Source organism: Cyphomyrmex costatus, unplaced genomic scaffold (genome assembly GCF_001594065.2).
Source record: "Cyphomyrmex costatus isolate MS0001 unplaced genomic scaffold, Ccosl1.0 scaffold1316, whole genome shotgun sequence".
NCBI classification, from domain to species: domain Eukaryota; kingdom Metazoa; phylum Arthropoda; class Insecta; order Hymenoptera; family Formicidae; genus Cyphomyrmex; species Cyphomyrmex costatus.
In genome coordinates, this window is record NW_017275301.1 from 50,832 (window position 1) to 78,638 (window position 27,807).

Genomic DNA, 27,807 nt, shown 5'->3' on the forward strand with positions numbered 1-27,807 from the left:
ATGGTATAATATATTATTAAAAAAATTTTTTTATATACAGTGGGTTGCCAAGATATTAGGGACAGTGCAATTTTTCTGTTATTTTTATGTCAATATTGCCAGGCTTTACATAGAACTTACAAATAAGATAAAATAACCAGAACAGGCATTAAAAATAAAAATATTTCACGAAATTTCATTAAGAGGCACTTGCAAAATCAAAATTAATAGAAAAATCGCACTGTCCCTAATATTTTGGCAACCCACTGTAAATTTAAATATAACTCAGAATTAACAAATAGTAATAATAAGAGATAATAATTAGAGATAATTTGACAATTGTCTTTTGCTATTGTCATTTGGTTATTTATCAATCTTTTTTTAATTTGCGCGTTCAGAATATTTATTTTGCAGCAAAAAAGTATAAATTACAAATTTTATTCTAAGAATACAAAGAAAATAGAATATGCTCCTGAGTTGTAGATGAAGTTATTTGTAGGCATGCACAACAGCTGTACACTGGACACTCCCTTCCATGTCCAGTTTCAGTATTTTGCCGATCCCTGGACGTACTACATATATGGTAATGAATATAGCCTCACTTCACTTGTTATATCACCTCCCATGCGCAGAACGAGATCATTCTTTCGTTGAACGGAGTATAGGATTATTATTGTATTGAATAAACCTCAGATTTGATTATTTTATATCAAAACTAGGTTAAATCAAAGTAAAAAGAAACAATCGCACATTTAAGTGACTCACACTTGAATCGAGTTCCTAAAAGTCGAAAGTTCTAAGCTTAGATCCATGAGTCGATTAATTACATCAATTAACGTCGAAATTCTGAAATGATTCGGTATATGCACATGGTGACCTGTAAGACTGTAACGATATACGGATAAACTTCTGAGAATATCTTAAGACGAAAATACCAAAAATATAATGGTTTTTTAATTATAATTTAAAGTTAGCAAATCACTAAAAAATTGCATGTTCAGATATGGTATAATGCAAAGTGTTAAAAGCGGAAGCTAATTGTTATCTCTTGTTGAAATCGATGTAAAGATTACGCATACAAAGATAAAATATTGATATTTGTTATATATTGAAAAATTATTATACATAGCTTCGACATTTTGTTTTGGTACATTTTCGTTTCAAAATGATCTCAGATGGAATCTCCCGTTAAGTGTGTTACAGTTTTTACAACACTTTGTGTATCTGTATTTATATATATAAAATTAATAAACAGGAATTGCATTTTAATGTTTAATATATATTTAATTTATCTACGAATATTTTGTACATATTATGTCTACTTAAAATAAATTAGCGTATTCCGTAGAGGGGAGTAAATATTTTTTAAATATTAACAACGTAATGACTTCACTGCGATGAGTTTAGGAAAGTTTATATATAAAAGATATACATTTATATATGTATATTTCAAAGATAATTCTGCATTTATAGAAACAAAGCAATTATATGTACAGTAATTCTTATTTTCTGAATAATCCGAAATAATTTCAAGATGAAACAATATTATAGTAACTTATTTGTTTTGTTTCACAAACATATAGAAAACTAATATGAGGTGTTGGTATAGAAACATGCGTACATACGATAATTATTCATGGAAATAGGATTCTATTAAATAATAGTCATTCTTTTGATCTCTTGTGTTAATGAAGCTGAATTTATAAAGCTGAAATCATAAAGTGCGTATTCAACAATGAAAAGAAACGAGACCAAAAATTTTGCATTTTCGTGTTGTAATCGTTTTCCTAATATAAATTTTCTCGTTGTAATTTATATTCTTTTTGTCCAAAGTTGTTCTGTTCTATTAGTACACAATTGTATAAATATACACCTGCATTTACACACACATATATATATATATATATTTTTGTATACTTATTTTTATGATAGATTTTATTTTTATATCACGAATGCATATTTACTGCACGATATTTTCACATTTTCGATGAATTTTTGGACGTTCGGCGTTTTTTTTTTTATATATTGCAGTAAAATGCATTTGTGATAATTGGACGTGTACCCTGGGCAAAATAACTTTGACACTATACTGTACAAAACTGAGATATACACATGTAATGATAGCGACAATTATAATACGAAATAAAAGTTCAAATAGAGATGGTTGTTTCTATAGCATTCCATATAGTATGTATATATGATCCTTCCATGTCCACTTGTACATAAGATAAGAAGAGCACGATAAAAAAGAAATGTCACATAAAGTTAACTAAATAAAGTCGTTTAATAAAGAACAAGTCGTCCCTTTTATTAAAATATTTGTAATGCATAATATATTTTAAATGCATAACGCATTTGTCTGGAATTGCATTAAGGCAAAGAAAATGCGATAGTAAAATACGATATGATCTTTGTAATCAAAGATATATATTTTAATTCTGTTATTACACAGCAGTTTTTTTATTAAGCAATTTGCTGAATAAGTCATTATTTTAATTATATACCTTATATTTTCATAAATTATTAGGCCAACATAATACTTTTTTACACATATATGAAAAAATGAGAAAAAAAACGAGAAAAAATAAAACGAAAATAAGGAGTGAAAGAGAGGAAACTGTTTAATAATTAATAGTATTATTAATAAAGTATTATTATATAATAAAATTAATAATCTAATATGATATATTCTTTTTCTTCACAGCTAAAGTTTTGATTTTTATATAAATACCTATTATAAATGAGGGTTTGAACACTTTATTTGCGCTGCTTTGCGTACAAAAAGAAAAAGATATTTCGCACGTGTATTAAGTAAGAACGCGCAGCCACACACAAAAAGGCGGGAGTAAAAAGTAAGAAGCGAGCGCCAACAAAAAACTAAGAACTAAAGGTACAGCGAGTGTTGCCAACTTATGCCATACTTACAAGGGCGCCAAATATAAAACTAACAATAAAGATGCCTAATGGTGAATATTGATTGAGTGTCCGTTTGGACAGTTTAAAAAATTGGCCGTGTTTATGAAAGAAGTCAGAGAAATTTGCCACTGGCTGAATTCCATTACACGGGTGAAAGTGATAGTCAAATGTTTCGATTGTATTGCAAAAATATACGAATAGCAGATAGAAGACAATCCTATGATTGAACATCAATGATGGTCTAAACCTAATCGATTTCGGTGTTGCGATTAATTATGAATTCTAGCGCAATTTCGCCATCCGTACCTACAGTATTGGATGTATGTAGAATTACAATAAATATATTTTTTTTAAATGCTTCCGGTTCTGATATTGTGTCTTCCCTATATATAATCTTGCTTACAAATTTTATTCCTTTATTTAAAATCAGATAAGAACAATTATTGAACTTTGCTCTATCCTATGGTTCACCGTTTAGCTGCTAATTGTAAGAAATTCTCAGACTTCAAATCTCTATATTTCTTCATCCTTTGATTTTCTGTAGTTGTGACAGTAAAAACATTTATTCAGAATCAAGAATATAATCATAAATCATAAATACGTCGAAATATCTCTCGAAACGGAGCAATTCGACCGGGATAATTTTTTCATAAGAAACGTGTGGGGTCTGATGTATTAAAATTTTAACTAAGACAACTAAAATGATAGATTAAAATAAGTTATAAAATTAATATAGATAGGTATATGTATAATTAAACATTGACTACAAATAGTGAAAACAAAGTGATATTATAATATGACTTTATTAGATGCTAGTAATATGTTATAAACATTGTAATATCTCGACTTACATCTGAGCAAACACAAAATAATTCTTTTATTACAGAATCATATTTATATCTGAAAGTATACAATATTAAATAAACTATATATATATTACAACCTCCTGCATGAAAATGTTAATTCTTATAAATGAATGATATACATTTAATTATGCTCTATACGTCGAAAATATTCTAATTATACAATCAGCACAAAATCCTTTGGATATGCGAAAGCAATTCAGTGTAAAATATATATTTCTTTAATGTTTTTTATACTTTAAATTTGTAGTAAGTTGCACGTTATTATGCCTTCTTTTCTTTACAAACGACATAACATGTGTCGTAAATTATTTTTATTTTATCGTGATAGCATTCTTTGCTTCACATTGCTTCACATGCAATACATTTGCTCTAAACAGTTTTAATTATTAAGCAATTATTAATTTAAAGCGGTGGATGTTAATACAGCAACCCCTCTCTCGTAAAAACTGTGCGGTTCTTGACTAGGAGCGATATTCAAATCGACAGTAAATAACAGTTCGGTACGAGTGCTGTTCAAGTAAACCGGCAAGGACAGTTTGCCCTTTCTGATATCCTCCGTAGACGATCGCGCCCATCTTAGCATAGTGACTGGTAAATCAGTCATGATAGTCGAAGTTAAATATAATTGATTATCCTTACATTGCGCACCTTGTAGCTTTAAACCAGTAACGGCAAAGGAACAATCATCCGTGGCAATGTTATCGCCATCTCCGATAGTTACGTTTAATTGCAGTTCCTCGAGTGACCAGCTATTAGCCTGCGCTATGCATTGTCTGGTTGCGGTGATATAAGCCTCAGGATTCAGCAAACCTCCCAGCCAAACTGGAAAACTCTGGAACCAATCACGAACAATTTATAATTTTATATCGAATTAGTTTGAGCGAATTTAATGAAAAGTAAACTAAATATTTATAAGAAATATTTCTAAATAACTATTATAAAATATTTACAAAAAATAGTATAATTAATATTATTCAGTAATAAAGTATCTGGAACAATGAAGTTAACGTAAAGATGAAAATTGAAATAAACCTTTATCTCCTTCGCACCGCCTTGGGAGACCAAACGTGAGACTTCCTGTAGTTGTGAGACTCTGTGGCTAAAATCGGTGATCCATTGTATTACTGTACAGCCTCTTGGCACGGTGTATCTCCTCCAACCACCAGGTAGAATGCCTTTTACTAATTCGGACAGCATCGTCCTATGATAATTGGTCTGTTTTTTCTCGCCCTGTTAAAAATGTATAAAATGCATATATCAACTTAAACAATATTAGTGCATTGACCATTTTATATTTGAGAGTAATAAAATAGACGTAAAACGCTTACTTGACAAATTAATACGACATCCTCCAAGTCGTGGATAACATCTTGAAGTAATCTCGCTCCGCTGTTGACTTCCCTCTCGAAGTATCTATATAATGGATCTTTGATATTCTCGACTGTTCTCTTTAGGGTCGGTAGATTCTTTGGAAGTAATTGTAACCAAGTGGAGGCCGAGTTATGCAAGGTCCTCATCCAAGATGGTCGACCGTCTGCTTCAGCTTCTCTTGGCGTATCTAGAGATTCCTCGTTCGAGTACGCCAATTCGTCTTCATCCTCCAACTGCTGCATTTTAAGAAGCTTGGAAACCAAGTCGGTTCCTCTTGTGGTTAGAAGCACTTTTTCGGCATTGTTTGGCAAGCCAAGCCACGAAGGTGTTTGTCTATCCGAGAGTGATTCAATCCATTTTAAGAAGTGGTCACGTCTAGTGCCGTCCGGCATCGTGATGTGTCTTTGATTTCCTTGTGCGCCATCGATATTGGCGACAAGAGCAAAATCGGCTTCGAACGAGCGCGGAGTAAAGAGTTTACGTAGAAAAGAAGCGAGGAGACGCTGATCGAAATCGTTGTCAATTTTGCCGCCATAAATGCATTGAGAGAGAAGAGTCACTAGAGCATCCCACGGCACCTTTTCCGGCGGTAGATTTGTCCTACCCATAGCCGTGGCTTCAATCCATGTATCCAAAGTGTCGCAGGCGACTCTCAAATCGCTCTCGTTAAATTCATAGTGCTTGGCCCAACCCAACGGCGCATAACGCAAACGTTCCTGCACGATTGCATGGAACCATGCGAGCAAGAAATAAAGACGAGCTCTCTCGTTAGGTGCTCGCATCATCCTTGAGGCAGGAACGGTGCTAAAAGTACGCAACAAGTTTGCTCGTATGCCAGGAGGCGGTTCGAATACAAATATTCTACCAGCTCTTAATAGATTCACCGGCACCTTAGAATTAATCTCCATCGTTAGGAATAGTCGGAAACTAGCGTGCGGCTGAAGACTGTGCAACTTCTTTTCCAGCTGCACCAACCATTGTGGAGCAAGGTGTACGTTCTTCAATAACACCCACCTGCCAGCTTTCACAGCCATGTTTATAGCCCGATCAGCCTGATTAAATCCTTCCGCCGATCCAATAGCAATGCTGGCTATTTGTTTACCTAATTCTGCGGCTAGATCGTCCACTCTGCCCGAAGCGTCAAAGCCCGGTACTGAGCACAATAAAGCCGGCACAGTCGCTTTCAATTGGTCCTCTACAACGGATGCGAAATCGAGTTCAGCCTCCGCGGCTGGCATGAAGGACTCGTTGAAAGCAGAGGCTACTACTAGAGACGCAGCTGCAATCACGCGATCAGGTCGGAAAGCTTGTATTATTAGCAACTGGTGCATTGCTGTTCCTGTGGGCGACAACGGCTTCTCCTCATCCCAGAGTTTCGGTACACATGTCTCAGGTGTGGGTGACTGTAACCATGCGCCGAATTCTGAGCTTTCCTGAATTTTTTCCGCGAGCTTTTTGAAGGCGGGCAATCTTATGCTCAAGCGCATCATTGCTTCATGCTGCTCCGAGCTGAGATTAGGTACTGGAGGCGCCCGGATGTTAAGCACGCCTTCCTTACCACGCAAGAAGAATGTAAACTCACTGTCGTAGGTAGATTCTGAAGGTATACCTTTCAAATGAATACGACAGAGTAGTAAAGCAAATGTTAATCTGTCCGTATGCAACATTCCTCTGGCAACTCGTTCATAACAGACGGAAAATAGATCGCGTGTGATTTGTGTGAGCCTCTGACCATAATCCGACATACCAGATAATTTTGGGTTTTGACATAACACGGACGTGAAGATGTCTAGGAACATCTTCAGCGAATACTGGTACAAAAAGTGTACTTGGTTGAGGCTGTCCATTGTGAAGTACATGTTCGAACACGCTTGAGACAGAGGCATGTATTGCTGTGAGACTGTTTCGATTTCCGCTATAACCTTGTCCGTTTCCTCCACCTTCTTGCTGATGTCGGCAGCCTCCTGTTTCAGAGTTTCCAGAGTGGTGATCACAGAATCGTCGTCAAGAATCTTGCCTTTGGCGTCGTTCAACGCTTGCAGCAGAGACTTTTCCAGTTGCCGAAGCCTCAGATGGAACTCTCCTTGAAGTTTGAGCAAATCAGATCTTTTCTCGTCGATGTCCGGACGTTCGGCCTTCAGCACCTGATTCAAACACTGACTTTGCAGAGAACTTCTAGTAACGGTGAAGTTAACGAACGTTACACGTGAGCAGATGTCTGGTGGAAATTCCACCGTCGGGTCTCTCGTCGACAAGAAGATAACAAAAGAAGGCGAGAGATCTATATCTTGATCGCCAAGTGTAATCAGTACGCGTCCACCTGTTCGTCTCAATTCTCGGTTCAACACGGGATTCAGTATAGGATCATAATTTTCCACATCCTGAACCAGAAGGGGATTACCGAATCGTAGAGCACTCTCGAGATTTTTCCTGAATGAATCATCCAAGAAACTGGTCTTCGTAATCTTCCGATCCTTAAACTCGTTCATGATAAATTCCGTCGCCTGACCAGATGGATCGATGATCAGTGGATATCTGTTAAAGCGTTTCAACATAATCGCGTTCTCGGTGCACAGATCGTCGGTCGGCAATGCATTCGCCTGCCATCTCAAACGTTCATCTGGATTGGAAAGATATTCTGTTCTTGCGATATCAGGTCTGAATTGTAAGTTTGCGTGATGCAAATGTTGGCACCACGTGGTAAAAAGATTTTGGCGATACTAAAATGAAATACATTTCGTTGTAAATTAACAAAACTTCGAATGAAAAAGAAAGAAATATTAGGAAAAAGCTAGAACTTACGTGTTGATCGAAGTAGCCAGCATAGGCCAAGAAAGCGGAAGATAATAGAACGTCTCCGATTATCGTCGACATTTGACTCTTAAACGTTTCGCTCGTTGCTTCCCATCTTTCCCTTTCGATGACCAAGGACTTTAGTAAAGCAATTGATCTGTCTACTTTGGCTTGCACACTTTCCAAGTCAGCTTTGATGGCTTGTGCTTGTGAGATAAGTTGAGCATACTCCTCCTTGTATGACGCTATGCTCTGCTCCAATTGAGCTATCAAATTTTTCACTTCCTCGCCCTTTAGTTTGTTAGTTTCTGCTTGTCGTTCCAAAGAATAGAGTTCATCGCGCAAAGGTTCAACTCGCTTCAACATATCAGCGTATTCAATCTGGAAATATATTTATTTTCAAGGTTTATGTTCTTAAAAATTGTGTAAATGATATATACATCTTTTTCAGGCTTTGTGGACGATAAAATTTACCTGAGCTATGGCCCATTTCACCATAGGACCACAAGCTAAACTAGCACGATTCACTTTCTCGAAGTTATAATCGGGATTGCTCAGATAGCGGCTCTTCATTTTTTCCCTCACCTCATCACTAATTAAAAAATTCATTAATCTCTTCGTTGTCTTAAAAGAACAAAACAATTTTTTAACTCTATTGTAATATAACATTTTTGTCATATAAAATATTTTGTATATTTAGTTTTTTAATCATAAGAGTATTAATTCGGCAGAAAATTAGAAATTAATCTTACTGTAATTACTAATAAAACATTAATACACATTTCATATATGCTGTTATATACTATTAATATCATTGTTTTTATAAACAAGGTCTAGATTAATGTTAGTAACAAATTAATCGAACATTGTTAACATGCAGTAAAAGAATAACAGTAGTTGTAACAAATAGTTGTTTTGCCGTTAAAACTTGTGTGTTATTATACACGTTATATATTTCTCAAGCAGTTTTAAAATTGCTTGCCAAGTGAAGTGCATTTATAAGAAACATTGTATGTTCATCAAAAAACTTGTTACGATATATTGATTAAATGGTAGTATAAAAGACATTGGTTTACTTATTATAATATTTAAAGAAAATGTCATATTTTGAATATATTTAGAATTGAATAACACAAAAAAAATATATATAGCTAATACTTAAGCATCAATGCAATCAAATATTGTAACTCCGTACTAATATTGTACCGTATACGATATATCTAAGTTTGTGATAACTGATCTCTCAATATCGCAACAAGAAAACAAATAATGAATGCATGCTTACGTAATGTCCTCGGTACTGAAATTAGAGACAATAGTATTGATAAAATTGTCCCTCATGATGACTGCACGGATAGATTTCCAGTCGCTAGCATTTTCACCGAGCAACAAGCAGATAGACTCCAATGCGACCTTCACAATCGCCGGCGGATTCGCCATGGAGCGAACCTCGACTAAATGCTGTTTCTTTATCGATTTCACCGCTGTACGAACAATCAAAGAGGACATTATATAGTACAAAGAAGAAGATGCACATGCAAAGTTGATGTAAGTTATGCGAAAGAAAATGTTGACTTTCCTGTATGGCTGACTTATAGCGTTAGACTTAAAAGAGGCAACATAAATAACATACATGTTATGTCTTTACATTTGCAAAGAGATGAAAATGATCTAATAAAATATTTTCATTTACAATATCTTCTTCTGAGATATCGTTGCTGTACTTCTCCTTGCAGTTGTAATAACGCAGCGACGCAAGTAAGTGACGCTAAAACCGATTATTAAGGGAGACATGTATCAAGCTGTTATAAATTACAGGTTGTTTCATATTAGAACCCCACGCACGAACGTTGAACATTCAGCAGGCCCGCAGTAGTCGCTCCCTTACGTGATGTTCTCGGTGTTGAAGTTGACGATAGTAGGAATAAAGCTGTCCTTCATTATAACAGTACGAATCTGCTTCCAATCTGTGGCATTTTCCTCAAGCAACAGGCATATAGATTCAAGAGCTAGTTTTACGACAGCAGGTGGATTCGCCATAGATCGGATTTCGACCAGGTGTTGTCGCTTAATTGCCTTCACGGCTACACTCAATGCAAATATTTTTCAGCGCGACATTCCAAAAAGCAATTTACAGTAATTTTAAAATGGCAATAATGCCAAAACATCAACAATAAAAGATACCTAATACAGTACTGCTTTCATTATTTCTTGAATATTATTTTAATAATATTGAACATAATATATTACAATTAATTAATTTGACTACAAATGCAAAAAAATGTTCTAAATTATTTTTCAAAATAAAATTTTAAAGGATTTTATGTAATATAATATGATTATTTGATTTTTTAACCTTAAAAATATTCATCAACAAATTTATACAATAGTGCAGTAAAGATACTGTCGAAGATACATACCATTTTGAGCATCAATAACAGCTGGTTCAACCAAGGCAAGATCCGCCATGACATCGTCTCTCTTCTGATTTATAGCCACTGTTTGAATAGCCAATTGCTGTTGAATTTCTTGACTTTGTACTTTCTTCTTCTCAGCTTCTTGTTGATCTTTGACCATCTGTCTTAATTTAGCATTTGCTGCTTCATTCTTAGCTTGCAGTTCCTATAAGCAAACAGAATACTACAGATGTGTAAAAGGTTTCGTTTCATTAAAAAAAAGTATTAAAAAACAAAATAATGTTTCTTGTGAGTTCAGTTTGTGCTTACCTGAGATTTAACGGCTAAGCTCTTCTGCATCTCCTCTACTTGTTCGACCGTTTCGGCAATTTTACTCAAACCAACATTTAGATGCAGCTGTTGTTCTTCTAGGTCACTTCTCTTCTCTTGATATAACTTAACGAAATGATTAATAAAATCTAAATAATGGCGCGGCGTAATTGCCATTGTTCTGGCGCCCCTCTTGGCCAACCGCGTGTTTGCTTTGTGCAAGGTTTGGTGAACATAAACGCATGCATTTATTACGGCGTCTCTGTGCGTCGGCTGTGATGGGATCAACGAGCATACGGACGGGAAGAAGTCCGGACATCTCCACATGGGTCTCTCCAAGTCAACACGGTTAGTAAACTCTTTGCCAACTTGGAACAACGCGTTGTCTGACCAATCACCGAACCAATTCAGCACGCATCTATTGAATAACGCAGGCGATGTTGCTGCGCGATCTTTCAGGCCATCTGTACTTGGATTCATTGTGAAAACGACGTGTAGATTTTTCATAACTTGACCGGTAAACCATTTGTACAATTCCTCGTTGGAATCCAGCATTAGACCCTCTCGTTGGGCACCTTCTTTGCATTGTGTCATGAGTGTTGTATATTCATCACCCTCAAACAATCCGGGTACTTCTCCGTTAGCAAGTAACGTATTCATACGTTCAAGGAAACCGGAATCCAGTACGTTAGATTCATCGAGAATAAAGGCTATCTTTTCATCCTTGCAACCGGATCGCCTCAACACTTGTCGTAAATCTTCGTCAAAATCTTCACCAGTATATTTATTGTGTACCTATTGGAGATATTGATCAATTAGAAGAATGTATTTAAATTGAAATATTAGATATAACATTTGTTGAAACGACAAAGCATTATATAATTACCTTAATTTGGAAAATAGACAAGCCATTCATCCATGCAACGAATCTTGACAGGGTCGTCTTACCAGCACCAGAGACACCAATGAGCAATAAGTGTCCCTGAGGCTGTCGGAAAATTCTGTCAATCCGTAAAACATGTTCAAGAACTTCATCAAAGAGTACCAGCGGCACATCCAGTTCTTCCTCATAAAATACTTTCAACCTAGCGCGAACGTAATCTCTAAGCTCTTCTCTATTCACTGGCACATAGTCCTTCGACAGCCAATTACTGTACAAGATTGGTCTGGCCAACGCTTTTTCTCGATCAACAGACATAAAGTGTCTCAGAGCTACAATATCTATGTTCTTGTTCGTCCAAGCTCTCTCAGACTCCTCCACCAATCTGTCTTGAAATAGACGAAGAGCCTCATGGGCCCATAAACGCACTAGACCTTCCACAGAGAGACTATCAAGCGGTCTAATGGCTTCACAAATGCCACGCACCCAACGTGTCATTTCACGTGGAGAGTATACATAGTGTGGCTGCATGTCTTGAGTAAATCTCTCCTGGGAGGCCAGATAGAACTCCACCATTGCATTCGTTAAAGGTTCAGCATAGCCTCTCAAATTAGGCGTCAATCTATAATTTTGCAGAAAAATTTTTATTATGTTAATTGTTACTTGAATTTTTTTTATAAAAAAAAAATGTATTTTAAGGTATGAGTATTACAAATAAATACAAACAATAAACAAAACTTTTGTAATGTAAACCATTGCAAGCAATTTGCAACTAGCATGAGGTTCGATTATGCACTTTATATGCGTTTCGTTTTTACATAAAGTTTGATTGAAGATGATAAATAAAAGAAGATAAAGTAAAAATAATAACCTATTTCTCTTTCAAAAAAGTCTACATTTCATATTTTAATAAATTCTTACCTGAGCATGGCACGTGTGAACGTGCCATAAATTTGCTTGAGTGAGGTTTCACCAGGATAATCAACGTAAATAACAGGTACGTGTCGCAGGAACCTGTGACTGAGAGGTTTCCTGCCAGGATCTGTAGGTGGATTACAAGCACCTACAAACTGAATTCTTTCCAGAGTGACCCATGCCTGGTCACTAGTTCTATAAAATCCTTTGTGTTCTACTAATTGTCTCAAGAAAGAGATTACACGTTGCGTCCCATAATTATCCATATCGGGTAAATTGATTTCGTCGCAGAACAAAACCAGCCATTTGCCCAATTGAACCGGGGAAAGTACAACGCCGTTAGGCATCTTACGATATTCGCAATAGTGATCAAACGTTTTGAGTAACAGTTCGGGTGTCGTCGCAGAAGAGAAGTTAAGTCCGACAACTTCCATGTCTGGAAGTGCTCGCAAAGCAGAGAATAGCGTCATGGTTTTACCAGAACCGGGTGGTCCACAAAGCACTAAATATACAAAAAAATTATATATTTAATATGTATTTAAATACGTAAAAATAATATAAGAATAGTGCCTGTTTGTTACAAGTAATCACTTACCTAGAGGCTTATGTTCAGCCAACCAAGTATATAATAGACTCTCGTGTCTCACAGTATCTAAAGTCGGTACAACAATATCCGGACTAGCTACCTTGTGAGTTTCTACTTCAATCTGAGGAACTTTGTTGCTCCAAGGTAACCATTCACCATGTATATTTACTTCAAAGTCTATAATAGGTATATTATTTTGAGAAGGTAAAGGTACAGTTGTGATAGATCTAATAAAGTCACCCAAGTCGGATCTAACTTTTAATTTAGCGTCTCCTGCAAAACTCCATAAGAGCGCGTAAACTAAGCACTTGGGCATGTAACGTTCCAGTTGTTCGCCCGGCAAAGGAAAGTCGATGTGAGAATGATTGTACTGTAGTACATTGCGAACGGCTTGATTTAGCATGGAGAATAGAGAACTAAGAGCTCGCAAGCGCGTAAAGTCCATTATATGTTCCTGCTTCATGGCATATTCCAAGCACCTTACTACTAAACCATCAGGTGCGAAGTAACTCTGCATGATGCTGGCGACTTCTCTCTGCACCGCTAACGCAGGTGATATAGCATCTTCCTTATCCGAAGCTTTTTTACCAAGATTATCTTCCTCGCCGTCTTCCAATGGGATGTTTCGTAATCGTAGCATATAGTTTTCGAATATCATTTCCGTTGACAGCACGTCCTCTGAGAACCAAACCATACCACATCGCGACACAGTGGCCAAGGTAGCGTATTTAAGGTCTTGCACTTCAAACATAACTCTCACATTCGGCGGTAAGCTCAGGCGTTCACCATTAGGTAAAGTGAGAAGCTTATTGTCATCCAACACCGAGTTCAAGTTCTCGACCCATTCCGGATCGACATCTCCGTCGAATATGATCCATTGTCGCTTGTTGATTTCACCTCTAACGTTGTCGATTATTTTTCTCAATATATGCGTGAACAAGCCATCCGTCCATTCGCGCGTATTTGGATCTAACACACCGTACAACGTTTCTTTGCTAATTGCTTTGGGATCAATGACATGAGCAACGCCTTCTATGCCCTCAAATCGCTCCAGCGCTTTAAGCAGCACCTTCCAAGCCGTTGTTTTACCAGATCCACTCGGGCCGACCATCATTAATCCATGATTTAAGTTACAAATTTGATATAATTGAAGTACCTAAATAAATAATGTAATAAATAGAAAAGTGCAAGAAATAAAGTTGTAAGATTCACTATGTAATAAAAAAAACTACTATAAAATATATTAATAATTATAGACACGATTATACTTAGATTTATCTCACCTTCTCTACCCACGTCTCACCGACCAAATCCTTAGTTTGCATAAACAATATAAAAATTAAGTCTTTAAGCATGTTATTTGTAAAATACGTAAGAGATAATTATATTTTATGAATATAATTAGTAGCTCTTTATTAGTATTGATAGTGCACGGGAATATAGTTAAAATTGCATTAAAAATTAGTACTGATGGTGAGTATTGAGGTTTCCTATTAAAAAAATGTATTACCTTTTCTTGCCAAGCACCTCCTTGTTCATCTCCCTCACCGCATACTAGATATTCTTCAGTGCAAACTTTCCTGATTTGATCCTTCAATCCTGGAATAAAATATATTCATATAGAAATTTATGTAACCAACTCTATCTGTAAAGATACATATTATTGGAATAATAATTTACCTTTCATTTCCGCGCGAGTGTAATTCACGTTGGGGAATACATCACTGAGTAAACTGAATAATAATGGAATATCTTCGGCAACTAATTTGGGAACCATCGTCTCACAAACAGATTGAATAAGTATCTCTTGCTCAGGTAGATTCTCGGCGATCGAGGCTTCGTCGATATTGGTTTCGCCACGGCTCTGCATGCCCTCTTTGATTTTTTGAATACGATCGCGTTTTACATTTCCGGCAGAAATCAGCACAGATTTAAGTGCACGTAATCCGAAATCATAATGGGACTGATTAGAAAGTTGTTCATCGCAAAGCCTAAAAAAAGAGAAAAGATTCAATAATGCAATAAATATTAGTTGCTAATAACGAAATATTTTAATATCTATTTAAATACGTACTTGAAGAATGGCACAATTTTACACGCCAATTTTTCTGCTGATCGGAAACCTTGACTGAAGAGCATCACTTCGGCAATCAATTGTCGATCAGGTGTGGTCATAGCAAGCGACCTGAAAAGCTTCTTCAGATTGTCAGGTAGATTAGATCGTCCAGCATATCCGGGATTCATGGTGATAAATATAGCCATGTCGGTGGAGACTTTAACTTGTTTTCCAACCAATTCGACACAGAGAGTTCCTTCTTTCTTGCCTTCCATCTGACTCTTGAGTGCTTCCTGAATCGTTTGTACTTGTTGAGAAACGGCAGATAACATTCGTTCTTCCAAACGGTTAAATTCGTCGAAACAGCCCCACGCACCCACTTGACAGAGACCAACAAATATACGACCCATTGCCTATGAGAAATAACGACAACATAAAACATACATTTCTCTTTACTAATATTAAGCTAATTTTTATATTTACCTGAAAATCGAATGTTTCGTCGCAATTAAATACCAGTACAAATCTTCCGAGTTGATGGCCTAATGCTTTCACAGATTCAGTCTTTCCTGTACCAGCTGGTCCGAATGGTGAACCACCAAGTCGAGCTTCTAATGCTTGCGTCATTGTTAAGTAGCATCTGTCGGTCAATGGTGTCTGTACCAGCCGATCTTGTACTCCCAAGTATTCGAATCCATAGAAGAACTTAGCATTCGCCATATGTATCGTGAGCTGCTGAAGTTCTTCCGTTTGCCTAGGATCAAAATAAAATCTCATTTCGCACAGCCATTCGAAGGCCTTTGGATTCGAAACTCTGTTAGCGATCAATCGTCTGGTAACAGTGCGTTTGTGTACGAATTCATTAATTAAATGCTCCAATTTCTTTCTCCTTAAAGGTGGCTGTTCTTGAAGAACAGAATCAGCCAGAACGTTCAACGTGCCTTCCACTTGTATTAAAACTCGCTCTAACGAATTTTTGCTCGGATCTGCTTGCGCTTCATGAAGAGCCGCTTCTACGTCTTCTGACCACAAAATTTGTGCAGCTAGAACTATTATCTGAGCTTGATAATTGTCGCACCAGGACATAAACGCCTGTGGATTTATATTTCCGTCCTTAAATTGTTTAATATCTTGTACTGCTTTCGCGAGACTCGAAGCAAGCGTTACACGCATTTCTTTCTCCACAAGCGACAACCATTCGTTGATTTTGGGATAATCGACTGTAGATACTGGATTTTGGAATATGACTTCTTCACCCTCGCGTGAAGCAACACCGGTGATAATCGTGTTGTCTTCATTCAATAAAATAGCCGCTACGCCGGCAAACATTTTCTTGAAATGTTTCTGTAACCTTGCAACATTTTTGCTGTTACCAATAATCTCTAACAAGTCCTCGTCGCCAACAAAATAAAATCGTGGGAAAGAAGTTCGTTCTCTTTCTAAGTATTCTCCTAGTGCCTTTTGTATCTTGCCAAGAAGATCAGCAAGACGTTCGAGCGCTCTTTGAACGCCAGGAATGTTCAGTACGTCTGTAACCATAGGGGATTTAGATACTTTCTTCATCAGTCCCAAAAACTCGGAACTAATACTTTGGAAACGGGATGTTTCTACTGGTAACAACGTCTTGATATCTGCGCTACCAGAGAAGATGCCTTCGAGATAAACCCATCGTCGCTGTACATCTATCCATACATCAAATAGAGCATTAATCCTATTTAACTTTTCTTCCCATGTTAAAGCCTCTTCTTCAAATACCTTGTAATATGGCGATAGTTTCATAGCTGCCACTGAATTGATATGTTCTTTCACCTTATTGAACAAATCATCCCAACCACGTATCAGTCTACATTTATTTTGGTAATTTATCAAGTCCAATTCATATGTCTGCCATGACTCGCGTACTTGCTTCAAGAACTCTTCGAGTGCCATTTCACCTTGAGCTACGAGAATTATATCTTTAACTATACCTTCATTTTTCTGAAGATTTACGTCCCAGACTTGGCCGAGAGTAAGTTCACTCAATACCCAATTTACTCTGAGCTGCTTTGTCAATTGTTTCCAATGCCTTTCTTTGAGCGCGTCAGATTTCAGTTCTACAATCAGCATATTCACTTTCGTATAACTCTGTAACATTTTCTTTACGTATTCGTAAGATGAATATTGCCTCAATCTCGCTGGAAGCTCCTTCAGTTGCGCCATCATTGTATCTAATTGCTGGCGCAATTTCCGCGGTTGTACGGAAAGCCAAGGTTTCTCTCGTGTTTCATCAATTTGCGCCCATATTCTTGACAATTCTGACCAAACTCCCCTCAAATCCTGTAGCTCTTCGAACACCACTTGCATTCTATCCTCGCTGGTCGATATTCCACCTGGTTCTTGCAATTCTAGCGCTTCTTTGGCTTTGGCTACATTGTCTCTCTCTTCTTTAAGCCTAGCGAATTTACTCTCGAATAATTGCAGCTGTTGCAAAGCATCGTCTGGTCGCAAATGGCCTTCTACCGGTTTACCTCTTTCCCAGTCACTTAGGAAATCGGTAGTTCTTGTTTCAACTGCTTTATCTTCAGCGACGATTTTCATTTGCAAGGACGCAACTTGTGTTTGAATGCTGGTATCTTTGCGTTTAATTATTTCATTAAATGCACCCCATTCTCCTTCTATGTTATCCACATGCAACCACGAAGATGGGAATTGGAATCTTTGACGTTCGAGTATTCTTTGACCTTCGCGATATATGTCTACTTGTTTCTCCCACGCTTTCATCTTACGCTTCAGAGATTGCACATATGTTATAAAACCGACTGCATCGGATGTACTAGCGGCTTCGATGGACTGCTGTTCTAGGTCGCTTCGAGATTTCGATACTTGGGAGTGAAAGCTTGCCATCTCATTACCCAAAAGTGTCCCGAATTTACCCAAAGTTTCTTTATGCCACGAGTCGTACTTTAGAGATACTTTACTTTGCACCTTTGCAAAGTCTATAATCACAGGTCCAAATTCACGTCTCGTGTCGGAAGTATCAAATGTGGTTCTTGTCTTCTTTATGTCATTGAGACACTTCATCCACAAGTTAATATTTTCGCCTAATTTGCCATAAAGATTGCCCGGCTGGAGATCCCAAAGAGCTTGATAGCGCAGCCATTGATCGACATAATCTGCAACATCCTTCATCTTGGATTCAACCGCTTCGTATGTTGCCTCCAGCGGTTGCTTTCCAGTGGGTAATTTTGTAAGCAAATTTCTGTATGTGCCCGATTCAGGTTTATCCAGTCCGACTTGATATCTCGAGCTTTGGAGACGGACCTGCGAAGTAACAATTGCTTGCCATGCAAATAACTGTTGCATTATCTGAAATCTGGCATCTTCGATACTAGGATATAAATACATAGTCTGATTGGTAATTCGGACTTCATGAATCTGATTTTGAATCTTAGGATCGCCGCCGGGTTTATGAGTCGGCTGTGTAGGAGCGTCCGTATCCATACTCAAGTCCACTTCCTTTTTGTGTCCAGTTAAGGCATCAGTCCACGCTTTTATTCCAGCTTCCAATCTGGCAGCCAAATTTTTCTCCACTTCTTCATCGAGTCTCGCTACCCAGATGTGTAAGTTAGAATAATTTTTCAGAGATAATTCATCTACTGATTTCTGTATTTTAGATAGTATATCAGCGAATGTGTTTGCGGAATAAGGACACGTTTCAAGAGAACGAACATCGACATCCAATTGTTCTTCCACAACTAAAAGATCTTCAACCCTTTCTTGGAATGACACAACAGCATCCGACAAACGCTGCACGTATTGATCCAGTTTGTAGCTCTCCCAAACTAACGCGATACCCTATATAAAGACAATCAATACAGTTGTAATATTAGAAACTACAGATACGTAGAAATCAAATATAGAATAGTGAATATATCAAAAATGTTATATAAAACGATCACTTACCTCAGAAATCAATGTTAAGACATCCTTACGCATACCAGCGACCAAAGGAATAATACTGGCTTTGTCCTCGATCTAAGAGATTGGTTAGATTATTATTTTAATTTGCAATGTGTAATAATCTCAATACACTTTTACGACATAAATTACAAATTATCATTCAATACCGAACTCAGGAGTATGCATACTTAAAAATTTAATATATAATAGATAATGTAGTCATATGTGATAATATTTATGATGGTTATATTTATGATAGATGGTATATTCATATCAAATAGACGAAACAATTGTATGTATCGCCTCCAAGCAACTTTCCGGACATGCGGATAGCCTCATTAAATCTACATAGATTTATATAATTGCAAATTTATAATTGTATATTTTAAGTATATCCGCCTATATATAAATTAATTTCATTCAAAATGTTAGTTTACGTTTTTTCTCTTTTAGAATAAATATATATATATATATTCATGAAATTTATAAGTAATTTAAATGCTTGTAACTTCAGACCTCCCGCACATCCGTACAAGCCTACATGTATTTGAAAATAATTGACGTAACATTCGTTAAATATATAAATTAGTAAAAAAAATAAATTATGTATTATCTTGCATTACAGATTTATCTACAATAGCTAAGCAGGCAGACAATAATGCATTTGCATATATAGGCAAGATGCATAATTCCTGGAAGCTTCAAGTATGACTACCTTTAGTGCGGGACAATGGGGACTCCGATTGGTAAGCTAAAAATATTGGAGATCCAAGAAATTAGAGATATCAATTATTCTAACATTTATCCTCCAATACCTGGCACTATTACCCTAGCATAATCTATCGTTTTGTTCGGACTGTTAAAGCTTTAAGTTGCCTATATTATTGTAATTCATAAAATGCGGAAACATCCAGAAAAGAAATCGATCATTTGCTAGAAATTGTTTAACTTCTGAATAATGATTACTAAGAAATTATTATCAATTATCTTACCTTCTCCAATGTTCTCTCGTAAGTTCTGATGCTTTCAATGAGACTGATGGCAAAGGGATACAGCTGATTCGCCTGATGAGCTTTATTCACGATGGGTAGAGGCACACGAAATCCGAGGTTCCTCAAATTTCTTACTTCTTTAGACAGCGTAATAATCTCAGGAAGGAAATTCACTTTCAGTTTCAGCACATTGCCGCGCCCTGTTCTTGAACGCACGCTCTCGATCGTGAAGATGCGTCCAGTTACACCAAGATTTCGTGCCTGCACCTTGCGTGCCCAGTCATCGAAAATCTCTTGCGTTGACAGTTTCATACGGAAACTGTCTCCATCGGCTTTTAGTTTTTGACCCTCGATATGACTTTCCCATCCTTTGCCTAAATATACGCATATAACGTTAAATTGAGAAAATATTTTCTACAGTTCAAAAATTGGGAGAGAAATTACCTAGAACATCCTCGACTCGTTTTAAATACATTGTCAATTGGTAATCGATTTGTTTGACCCATATTATCGATCCAGCTACAGGTGGCAAGTCTCTCACCATACTCATTCTGCAACATTTGCTTTGCGCATATTGAACCTACAAAGAATTTATCGCAATCGTTAAGATACATATATACATATATTTAAGTTGCAAGTACATCTAAAGTTGAAGTTATCTTAACATTAATAGTACCTTGAACTTTTCGTGAAGAGCCTCGATATCGTCTTTGACTCTCTGAATAAGTTGCGTCTGATATTCTCTGATAGCGCCTCGAATATGCGGCCGTACGAAGAGGGCGTTAAATCGTGAAAATATTCTGAACATTTCATTCGCGTTCTTGGCTGTACCCAATTGATCCCGGAGGTGTGCGGTGATCCGCGCCTCCACGCGCTCGATACGCTCCTCGTATCTGTGCACTGCTGCGTCCCAGGACTCCTGTCCTTCCTTGGTAATGTCCAGACAATCCACTTCCTTTACATTCTCGTACGCCAAGTTAACTTCGCTGATAGCATTAGCGTCGGCGGCATCCAGCGCAAATTCCACCTTCACGTTGTCGTTATCGGCGTTCTCCATCGTGGAAGTATTACTGTTATGGCGTACGGTAGGCCTGAGCACGCGGACTATCACAGTTCTCAGTTGTTCGTGCTGACGTCGGAAGCGGCGCATGTGCTCCATCCTCAACTGCAACTTCTTGTGTGCAGGCAGTACTCTCCATACCATCTTCATGTGTTCATCGCGCTTCTTCTTTACGACGTCCCTCAACAATCCTGTGAGTTTGTCATACTCGTCATCCCAAGTGGTGAACACTTCGAAGCATTGCGCCATGACTTTCTCGAAATCGTCGAATGGAATGTGCATCAGACGTCGTGTGCCCAGTACCTTAAGCAACTGTTGCCCCAAATCTCTCGAAATAGCCTCTACCAATCTCAACACTCTTTGAATGGGATACTTGGTGCTCCTGATTTTCCTTAAGTGCATGAATATCTGCTGCACGCTGCTGCGTATTCGTTCCAGTTCGGTAGCTGACAGTAAGTCATTAATCGGAAAGTCTTTCATCAACGGATTGTAATCGTTAACGGTGGCTAGCGCTTGCTTCAAGCCGGTGTCAGTGTCGAAACTGACGGTGGCGTGAAACCGCTTGCCGTGCTTGAGTATATCGAGCGTCAGGGAGATTTCGATGCTCTCCCGTTTCTCTTGAATGCGATGCAGTGCTCTCTCGAGGTTCAACCAGAACGATATCTCCTGAAGGGCCGTACCCGATTCCGGATCACGGTTCAACTTCGTCACTTTCTGGATCTCCTTTATCCACCTGTTGACACCATTCTGCAACTGATTCAGGAATGTCGAGTCCTCGACCTTGTCGCCGAAATCGGCGACTTTTGGCTTACGACCCTCCTCCTCGCACTGTTTAATAACTTGCGCGACGATCGGATGAACCGGTAACGAGATCTCAGGGATATCGATATTCTGCTGTAAATGTAGTAGCCCCATTTCAAGTTCTGCAATCTTCTTCTCCACCAATGGAACCATTTTATCCCCATCCCTATGGGCGCGACCTGTTTCCTTCACGTAACTCTTGAAATAGGGTGCCATGGTCTTGCTTATCGCATGCAAAGTTTCGTATGGTGGCCCATCAGAGAAAGTAATCAGACGCACTTGCGAATGAATGGATTTGTCAGCCTCGACAACAATACTGCGTTTTGTTAGAACTAGGGAGGCCATTTTTGGATTTGAAAAGTGTATCTCATTTGATATATAATAAGTGGCATTCTCCTTGTCTTCATCTCCCTCGCCACTATCTTCTTCTGCAAAGAGAGAATGCATGATTAATACAATGATTTAATTCAACTTCAGTTTTTCAATAATTATCACAATAGCAATTAATTTCAGAAAAGAAGAACAAACAAAAAATATGGAAAAAAATTAGATTAATAAAAACTTTTAATTTATCAATATCTTGTTCATAACGTAAAATAAAAATTTTAATTATTTAAATTGGCCGTTAGAGTAAATGCTTTCATTAAAGTATTAAAAAAATACATAATTTATATACATACATAAATAGTTAATATATAAATTTAATTTGATACGTTTAGTAATTAAATCACAATAATAACAATTGTAATAGTATGAAATTTGTAAGGTTCGTCAAAATGATGCACACTTAATAGGCGTGATATATTTGAATGTCTTCGACAAGTCAACGTGAGGACATGTTCGCTGCTTCGTCGTTGCTTCGAGACTAATTAGAACAAAAAGTAAATTTCTAGGCGCTCGTGCCCACAACACGACGGTGTCGAGCATCACCAAATCACGTGAAGTGCGTGTAGCCTAAACATAACATACATAACAAAACCGAAAAGCTACTAATTCTCTTTATATATATATCTCGATTAATGACAATAATATAACTCTCGCATACTTATTCTAATTAATACTTATTACACAATAAATTTCAGAAAAGAAAAAGTACGGAAGTTTTAATTTATCGATATCTTGTTTGTAATGTAAAATACAGATTTAAATATTTAAATTGATCGTTTAAGTACACATTTACACGTAGAGAACATTACAAAATATATACAATACAATTTATACATATAGTATTAAGTATATATAAAATTTCATTATTCAATGATTAGAGTACATAAAAATAGACGAACGATGTTTATCGCCAAGATTATAAATCTGACGGATTTACACATAGATGGTGCCTGCGTAGTAAAGCGCAAACGCGACAGAATCCATGGATTTGTTATCAAACTATACCTGCTCGTTACCACTGCGCGTTCGCCAAGGCGTAATAGGTACACGCGTGAGAACTGCTTGGGAATCGAGATGAAGATCACGGAAGGAATAAATTGTGCGTCGCCCACGTAATTAATCGATACCCACCGTTACGCACTTATCGATCTCGTCAGCTCGAATGAGTCATATTTGGCGGGAGAGCGGGGCGTGAACGTGCCGCGATTGATTTTGCAGGATGCGAGGCTTCCTACCTCAACATACTTATACGTGCGAATGTACCGTTGCGCGCTCCAAGTTAACGCATTCGATAATGGAGGAGCCTCGCATCGCCGGTCGCCGACTGTCGGCCGATCTTCGTCGTTCTCGGCGAGAACGGTGACAAGAGAGACCGATGATATAATGACCGATCGATCGCACTTTACCTTTGCTCGAGCTCCTCTGCACGTAGAGCGAGCTGACCTGCGAGTCGCCGAGGAACTTGCGGATGCAATCCTGATTGTAGCGATCGTCGAGCGCCAGGTTGAACGCGGGCGGCACCGCATCCTCGTCCGGCAACAGCACGGTGACGGCCTTGCGCAGATAGCTGGCGAACGTCGGGAACTCGACGATCGCGACGTTCTGCGACTCCGGGGACGGTTCCCCGGAGCCGTCCAAGGAATCGCCCATGCCGGGTCGGTTGGTATCTGCCACTCGATCGCTACCACTTGCTTACTCTGCTTCGGGTCCGTTTTCGATGGACGATCGTGATCACCGGGAGGGGTAGAACGAACGATCACCGACCCCCTCCGCCGCCAGAATGAACTGTCAAGCGACCGAACGCGACACGAGCGGCACGAGCGTGCACGAACTGGCACGAACGTCACGAACTATATAGTTCTTTGGGCTACGAGTTGGAGGCTGCCACTTTGCAAATTTATGCGATAGCTGGAAATTACATTGGAAGATAAAGATATGCGTGATTAGATGCTTCTCCATCATACAATGTGCTGGATGCGCTGTAAATATATTATTAATACTACCGATCCCTCTGGACAAATTTTTCTTATCAGTGGAAGATGAAAGGTATTTGAAAAATATCGATATTATCAATCGTCGATATAAATATATATATATATATATTTATTTTATATTTTTAATAATAAGAATATATATTTTTATGATATAAATACAATTTTCAATTGTATACATTAAAGTGGCATTAATAAGAAAATTGCAGTTTAAAATAAAAACTGAATATTATCGAGTTATAAATATTTACAAAAATATCAATAAAAAAAATTAATTATTAAAACTATTCACATACTTGAAAATTAACAATTGCAAGAAAAGTAATACTGATTCATTGTTAAATTCATTATTCAATAGGAAAATAAAGAAATTATTTTTAAAGAGTGCATATTAAAGTTTATTTATATGTTATATGTATAAAATTACATCATAAATATTTACCTCTATTAGTTGGTTTCAAAATTTTGTTTATAAGAATCTTTATGAGTATTTAAATGATAATTATCATATAGAAATATATATTTCTATTGTTTGTTAATTGTTGATATCTGTTCAAAAGTAAAGTCTTTGTACGAGAGCCGTCCTCGCGGACGGTCGACATTTTGTGTGGAAGCAATAAACCTGAATCTAATCGTACACAAGTCCATTTATTGTTTGTATCATCCTGACAACAGTCTTCCACAGTAAATCCTTTACAACTTTAATGATGATGTTTTTCATTATCATTAAATAAACATACAATATTTCATTCGATATTTAAAATGAGGTGAAAAGAAAGATGGAGAGTTAAAGAGATAATTTGGAAAATTAATCAATTTTCAAATATAAATATCAAACTTAACTCTTTATTATTCAGAGTTTCCACGCACATTATTTTCCTCACTATCGCTTGCATTATTTATAATCTCATCCTCAGAATTTTCACCACTTCCTATGAATGTTTCCTCATGGAGAAAAGATGGTGGTAGTTTAGTGATAAATCGCATGGCTTTGGTTTCGAGAAGAATCTGTGGTATAGATGTAACTAATTTTTGATCTCTATTCTCACAGATCTCGATAGATGATTTATTAAAAATATTCTGTCGTTCCAGTTCTCTTACAATTTCGTTTTCTTCACCTGATTCACAGGATTTTCCATGGACAGGCGAATTATTTCTAATTTTATAAGTAGGAGAAATCACTCCTCTATTATCTAAATTACTATTGCTTGACAATGACCATATGTAGTAAGAAGGCATTGGAGGTGGAACTGGTGCAACCTGATATTCCTTGTCATCTTCAGTATTCGATACAGAATTCCTTGACATATTCTTATATATACGTTGTAATGCCCTGGACTCTCGTTCAGACATAGACTTATGTTTATCAACTAAAGCTTCTTTCAACTCGCTCATAAAATTTTTCGCTAGAAGTTTATCTAACTTTTGTTGCTTTAATGAGTATTCATCTGTATCTTCGTCTAATGGTTTTAAATATTCCTCCTTGATATACTCTTCAAATACTTCGTCAAGAATCTGTGGGTCCGAATCGATTATTACTGGCAAATCGGGATTCTGATTGATCGTTGTCTCATCGATTATAGGTTGACTGCTCCTCAGATCACTGATTCCTGATCTTGCCATTAACAGAACGACAAATTCTGCCAGGCTCTTAGCTGTGTTGATCTCCTTGAATGCTTTATCCAAATTTTGCATCAGTGTGTCAGCTGTTTCATTATCGAAACCAATATTCTGATTAATACGATCATCAATATCTTTAAATGTTGAAAAAATTTGATTGTAGGCTAATTGTAATTTATAGGATGCCAAATCCAATTGGACAGTTGGATCATGCCACTTAGCTTTGTTCTGTGTTCTAATAAAAAAATGTCTTATAATATGTTACTTTACTATTATAATAAGCATAAATATAATCGTAATAAACAAATCTTTCAACTTACTTATATCGAACTGGTTCTGTTTTGTAAGTACGATACATATTAATAATTTCTGACAATTTAATTTTATATACTGTCAATTCTTTAGCTAAAATATGAATTATACGAGCTAATTCTGTTTCAGGAATCTTCTGGCAGGACTTTAGCCAAGTATTACTATCATATGCAATAGCTAATAAATATAACATTTCTGATTGTACCAGAAGATAGGTGTTATACAACTTCTATAAAAAAATATATTTAAAAAAATAAAATTATCATAAAATATATATATATGAATTTCATTATTGATTTACCTTTAATGTTTGATAGTCGATTTCACCAGATATTTCAAATGAGTTATACTCAAATTTTGTAAATAGTTCTTCACTAAGTACATCTTGTGGCAGTAATTTTGCGATTGACAGTGAACATTTGTAATATCGGCAGGAAATATTTTCCATGAATTGTATTAAAGTATTTTTTAAATATTCTAGATGCTGCATCTTTTCACCTAAGAAATGACTAGTACCAACAAACAGAAATAGGATAACAGTAGTGTCTATATCTGTATCTAAATCTTTGTATATGTATAGACATAAAATATTAATTTTTTGATTTATATATATTTCATTGAATGACTTACGAAAATTGTTGAAGACATGAATCAGAATTCAATTTTATTTTATAATCACGTCGTAAAATCTTAAGGCCATCTTGACACATAAGAAAAAGTTCATTTTGTGATAATATAACATTTTCTAGATTTCTTTTTGCATAAAAACGTAAATATTTTATATAACCAATGCAACAGATTGTAAATGACGCAAATAATGTTGGCAATATCTTATATTTACACCATGAAACATATGTTGAAGAGACTAATACAGCACTAGCCATAATTAATTCTTCTAATGTTATTCTGCAAAATTTGAATAATTTCATTCTTTTACTAAATCGAAAACATCAATTTTAATTATTGCACATTTTGAAAATTCTATAAAAGTAAAAAAAATATATTACGTAAACATTAAAACAAAAATGATTCAAGAACTATCTTTTTCGGTAGCTTCTATAATAATGTGACAATGTAATTATAATAATTTAAAGAAATTACTAGTTTATTCTACAATTACCTTTTAGAATTGTTATTGCATATGGTTATAAAGCCATTAATCACAGAAAAATGATCATTTAACAAGGCCTCTGCATTTAAAATAACACTCAATTGTTTTTCAGAATTGCTCTTCTCCTGCAAACAGTATATAAAATAACTTATGGAAAACAATGAAATATATGTTGCGGTTATATAATTCTTTTCAAAGCAGAATACCTGTATTATCCAAGAATAAAGAAAAAATAATCTTGTATAAATCTTTTTCACAATATTCTTAATATCCTGGAAAAATGAGAGATGTTATATATATAGAAATGTTGTATATGCTGTGTTCTATATATAATATAAAAGTTTATTACGATATTCAAATAACTCTCTTGTTTGAATTCCGTTCTCTTGGATAAAGGTACAGTTTCAAAGTCTGTGTAACCTAATTTTGAAAGATGTTCATGAAGAGCACTACCCTAAAATACAGATGAAGATATTAAATTTTTAGGAGTAATTATTCTTCGTTAT

The 27,807-nt window shown here is 36.5% G+C and overlaps 2 protein-coding genes across 2 annotated transcripts; both read right to left on the reverse strand.

Moving 5' to 3' along the window:
* Positions 1 to 3,941: 3,941 nt before the first annotated feature.
* On the reverse strand, positions 3,942 to 23,917 carry Dhc64C (dynein heavy chain, cytoplasmic). The gene is made up of 20 exons (XM_018550871.1): positions 23,674 to 23,917; positions 20,696 to 22,308; positions 20,464 to 20,599; positions 20,020 to 20,393; positions 19,031 to 19,102; positions 15,572 to 18,922; positions 15,107 to 15,501; positions 14,713 to 15,023; positions 14,543 to 14,631; positions 13,042 to 14,188; positions 12,453 to 12,948; positions 11,538 to 12,153; positions 10,652 to 11,446; positions 10,346 to 10,547; positions 9,211 to 9,409; positions 8,400 to 8,517; positions 7,935 to 8,306; positions 5,090 to 7,852; positions 4,794 to 4,991; positions 3,942 to 4,593 (listed from the first exon to the last, which is right to left on the reverse strand). The coding sequence occupies exons 1-20, from the start codon at positions 23,915 to 23,917 to the stop codon at positions 4,159 to 4,161; spliced, it is 13,926 nt and encodes a 4,641-aa protein (XP_018406373.1). The 3' UTR covers positions 3,942 to 4,158.
* An 814-nt stretch (positions 23,918 to 24,731) lies between these two features.
* Positions 24,732 to 26,402, reverse strand: LOC108782571 (uncharacterized). Its single transcript, XM_018550870.1, has 2 exons — positions 26,199 to 26,402; positions 24,732 to 26,113 (listed from the first exon to the last, which is right to left on the reverse strand). Exons 1-2 carry the CDS (start codon positions 26,381 to 26,383, stop codon positions 25,108 to 25,110), a joined length of 1,191 nt encoding a protein of 396 aa, XP_018406372.1. The 5' UTR covers positions 26,384 to 26,402; the 3' UTR covers positions 24,732 to 25,107.
* Between the last annotated feature and the right edge of the window lie 1,405 nt (positions 26,403 to 27,807).

Coding starts and splice junctions, on each gene's coding strand:
- Dhc64C (XM_018550871.1), bottom strand. CDS start 23,917: ATGGGCGATTCCTTGGACGGCTCCGGGGAACCGTCCCCGGAGTCGCAG. Junction 22,309..23,673: donor GCAGAGGAGCTCGAGCAAAG/GTAAAGTGCGAT, acceptor CTCTCTTTGCAG/AAGAAGATAGTGGCGAGGGA. Junction 19,103..20,019: donor ACGAGAGAACATTGGAGAAG/GTAAGATAATTG, acceptor CCAATCTCTTAG/ATCGAGGACAAAGCCAGTAT.
- LOC108782571 (XM_018550870.1), bottom strand. CDS start 26,383: ATGTTATATTTATTAGCTATTGCATATGATAGTAATACTTGGCTAAAG. Junction 26,114..26,198: donor ACAGAACCAGTTCGATATAA/GTAAGTTGAAAG, acceptor TTTTTTTATTAG/AACACAGAACAAAGCTAAGT.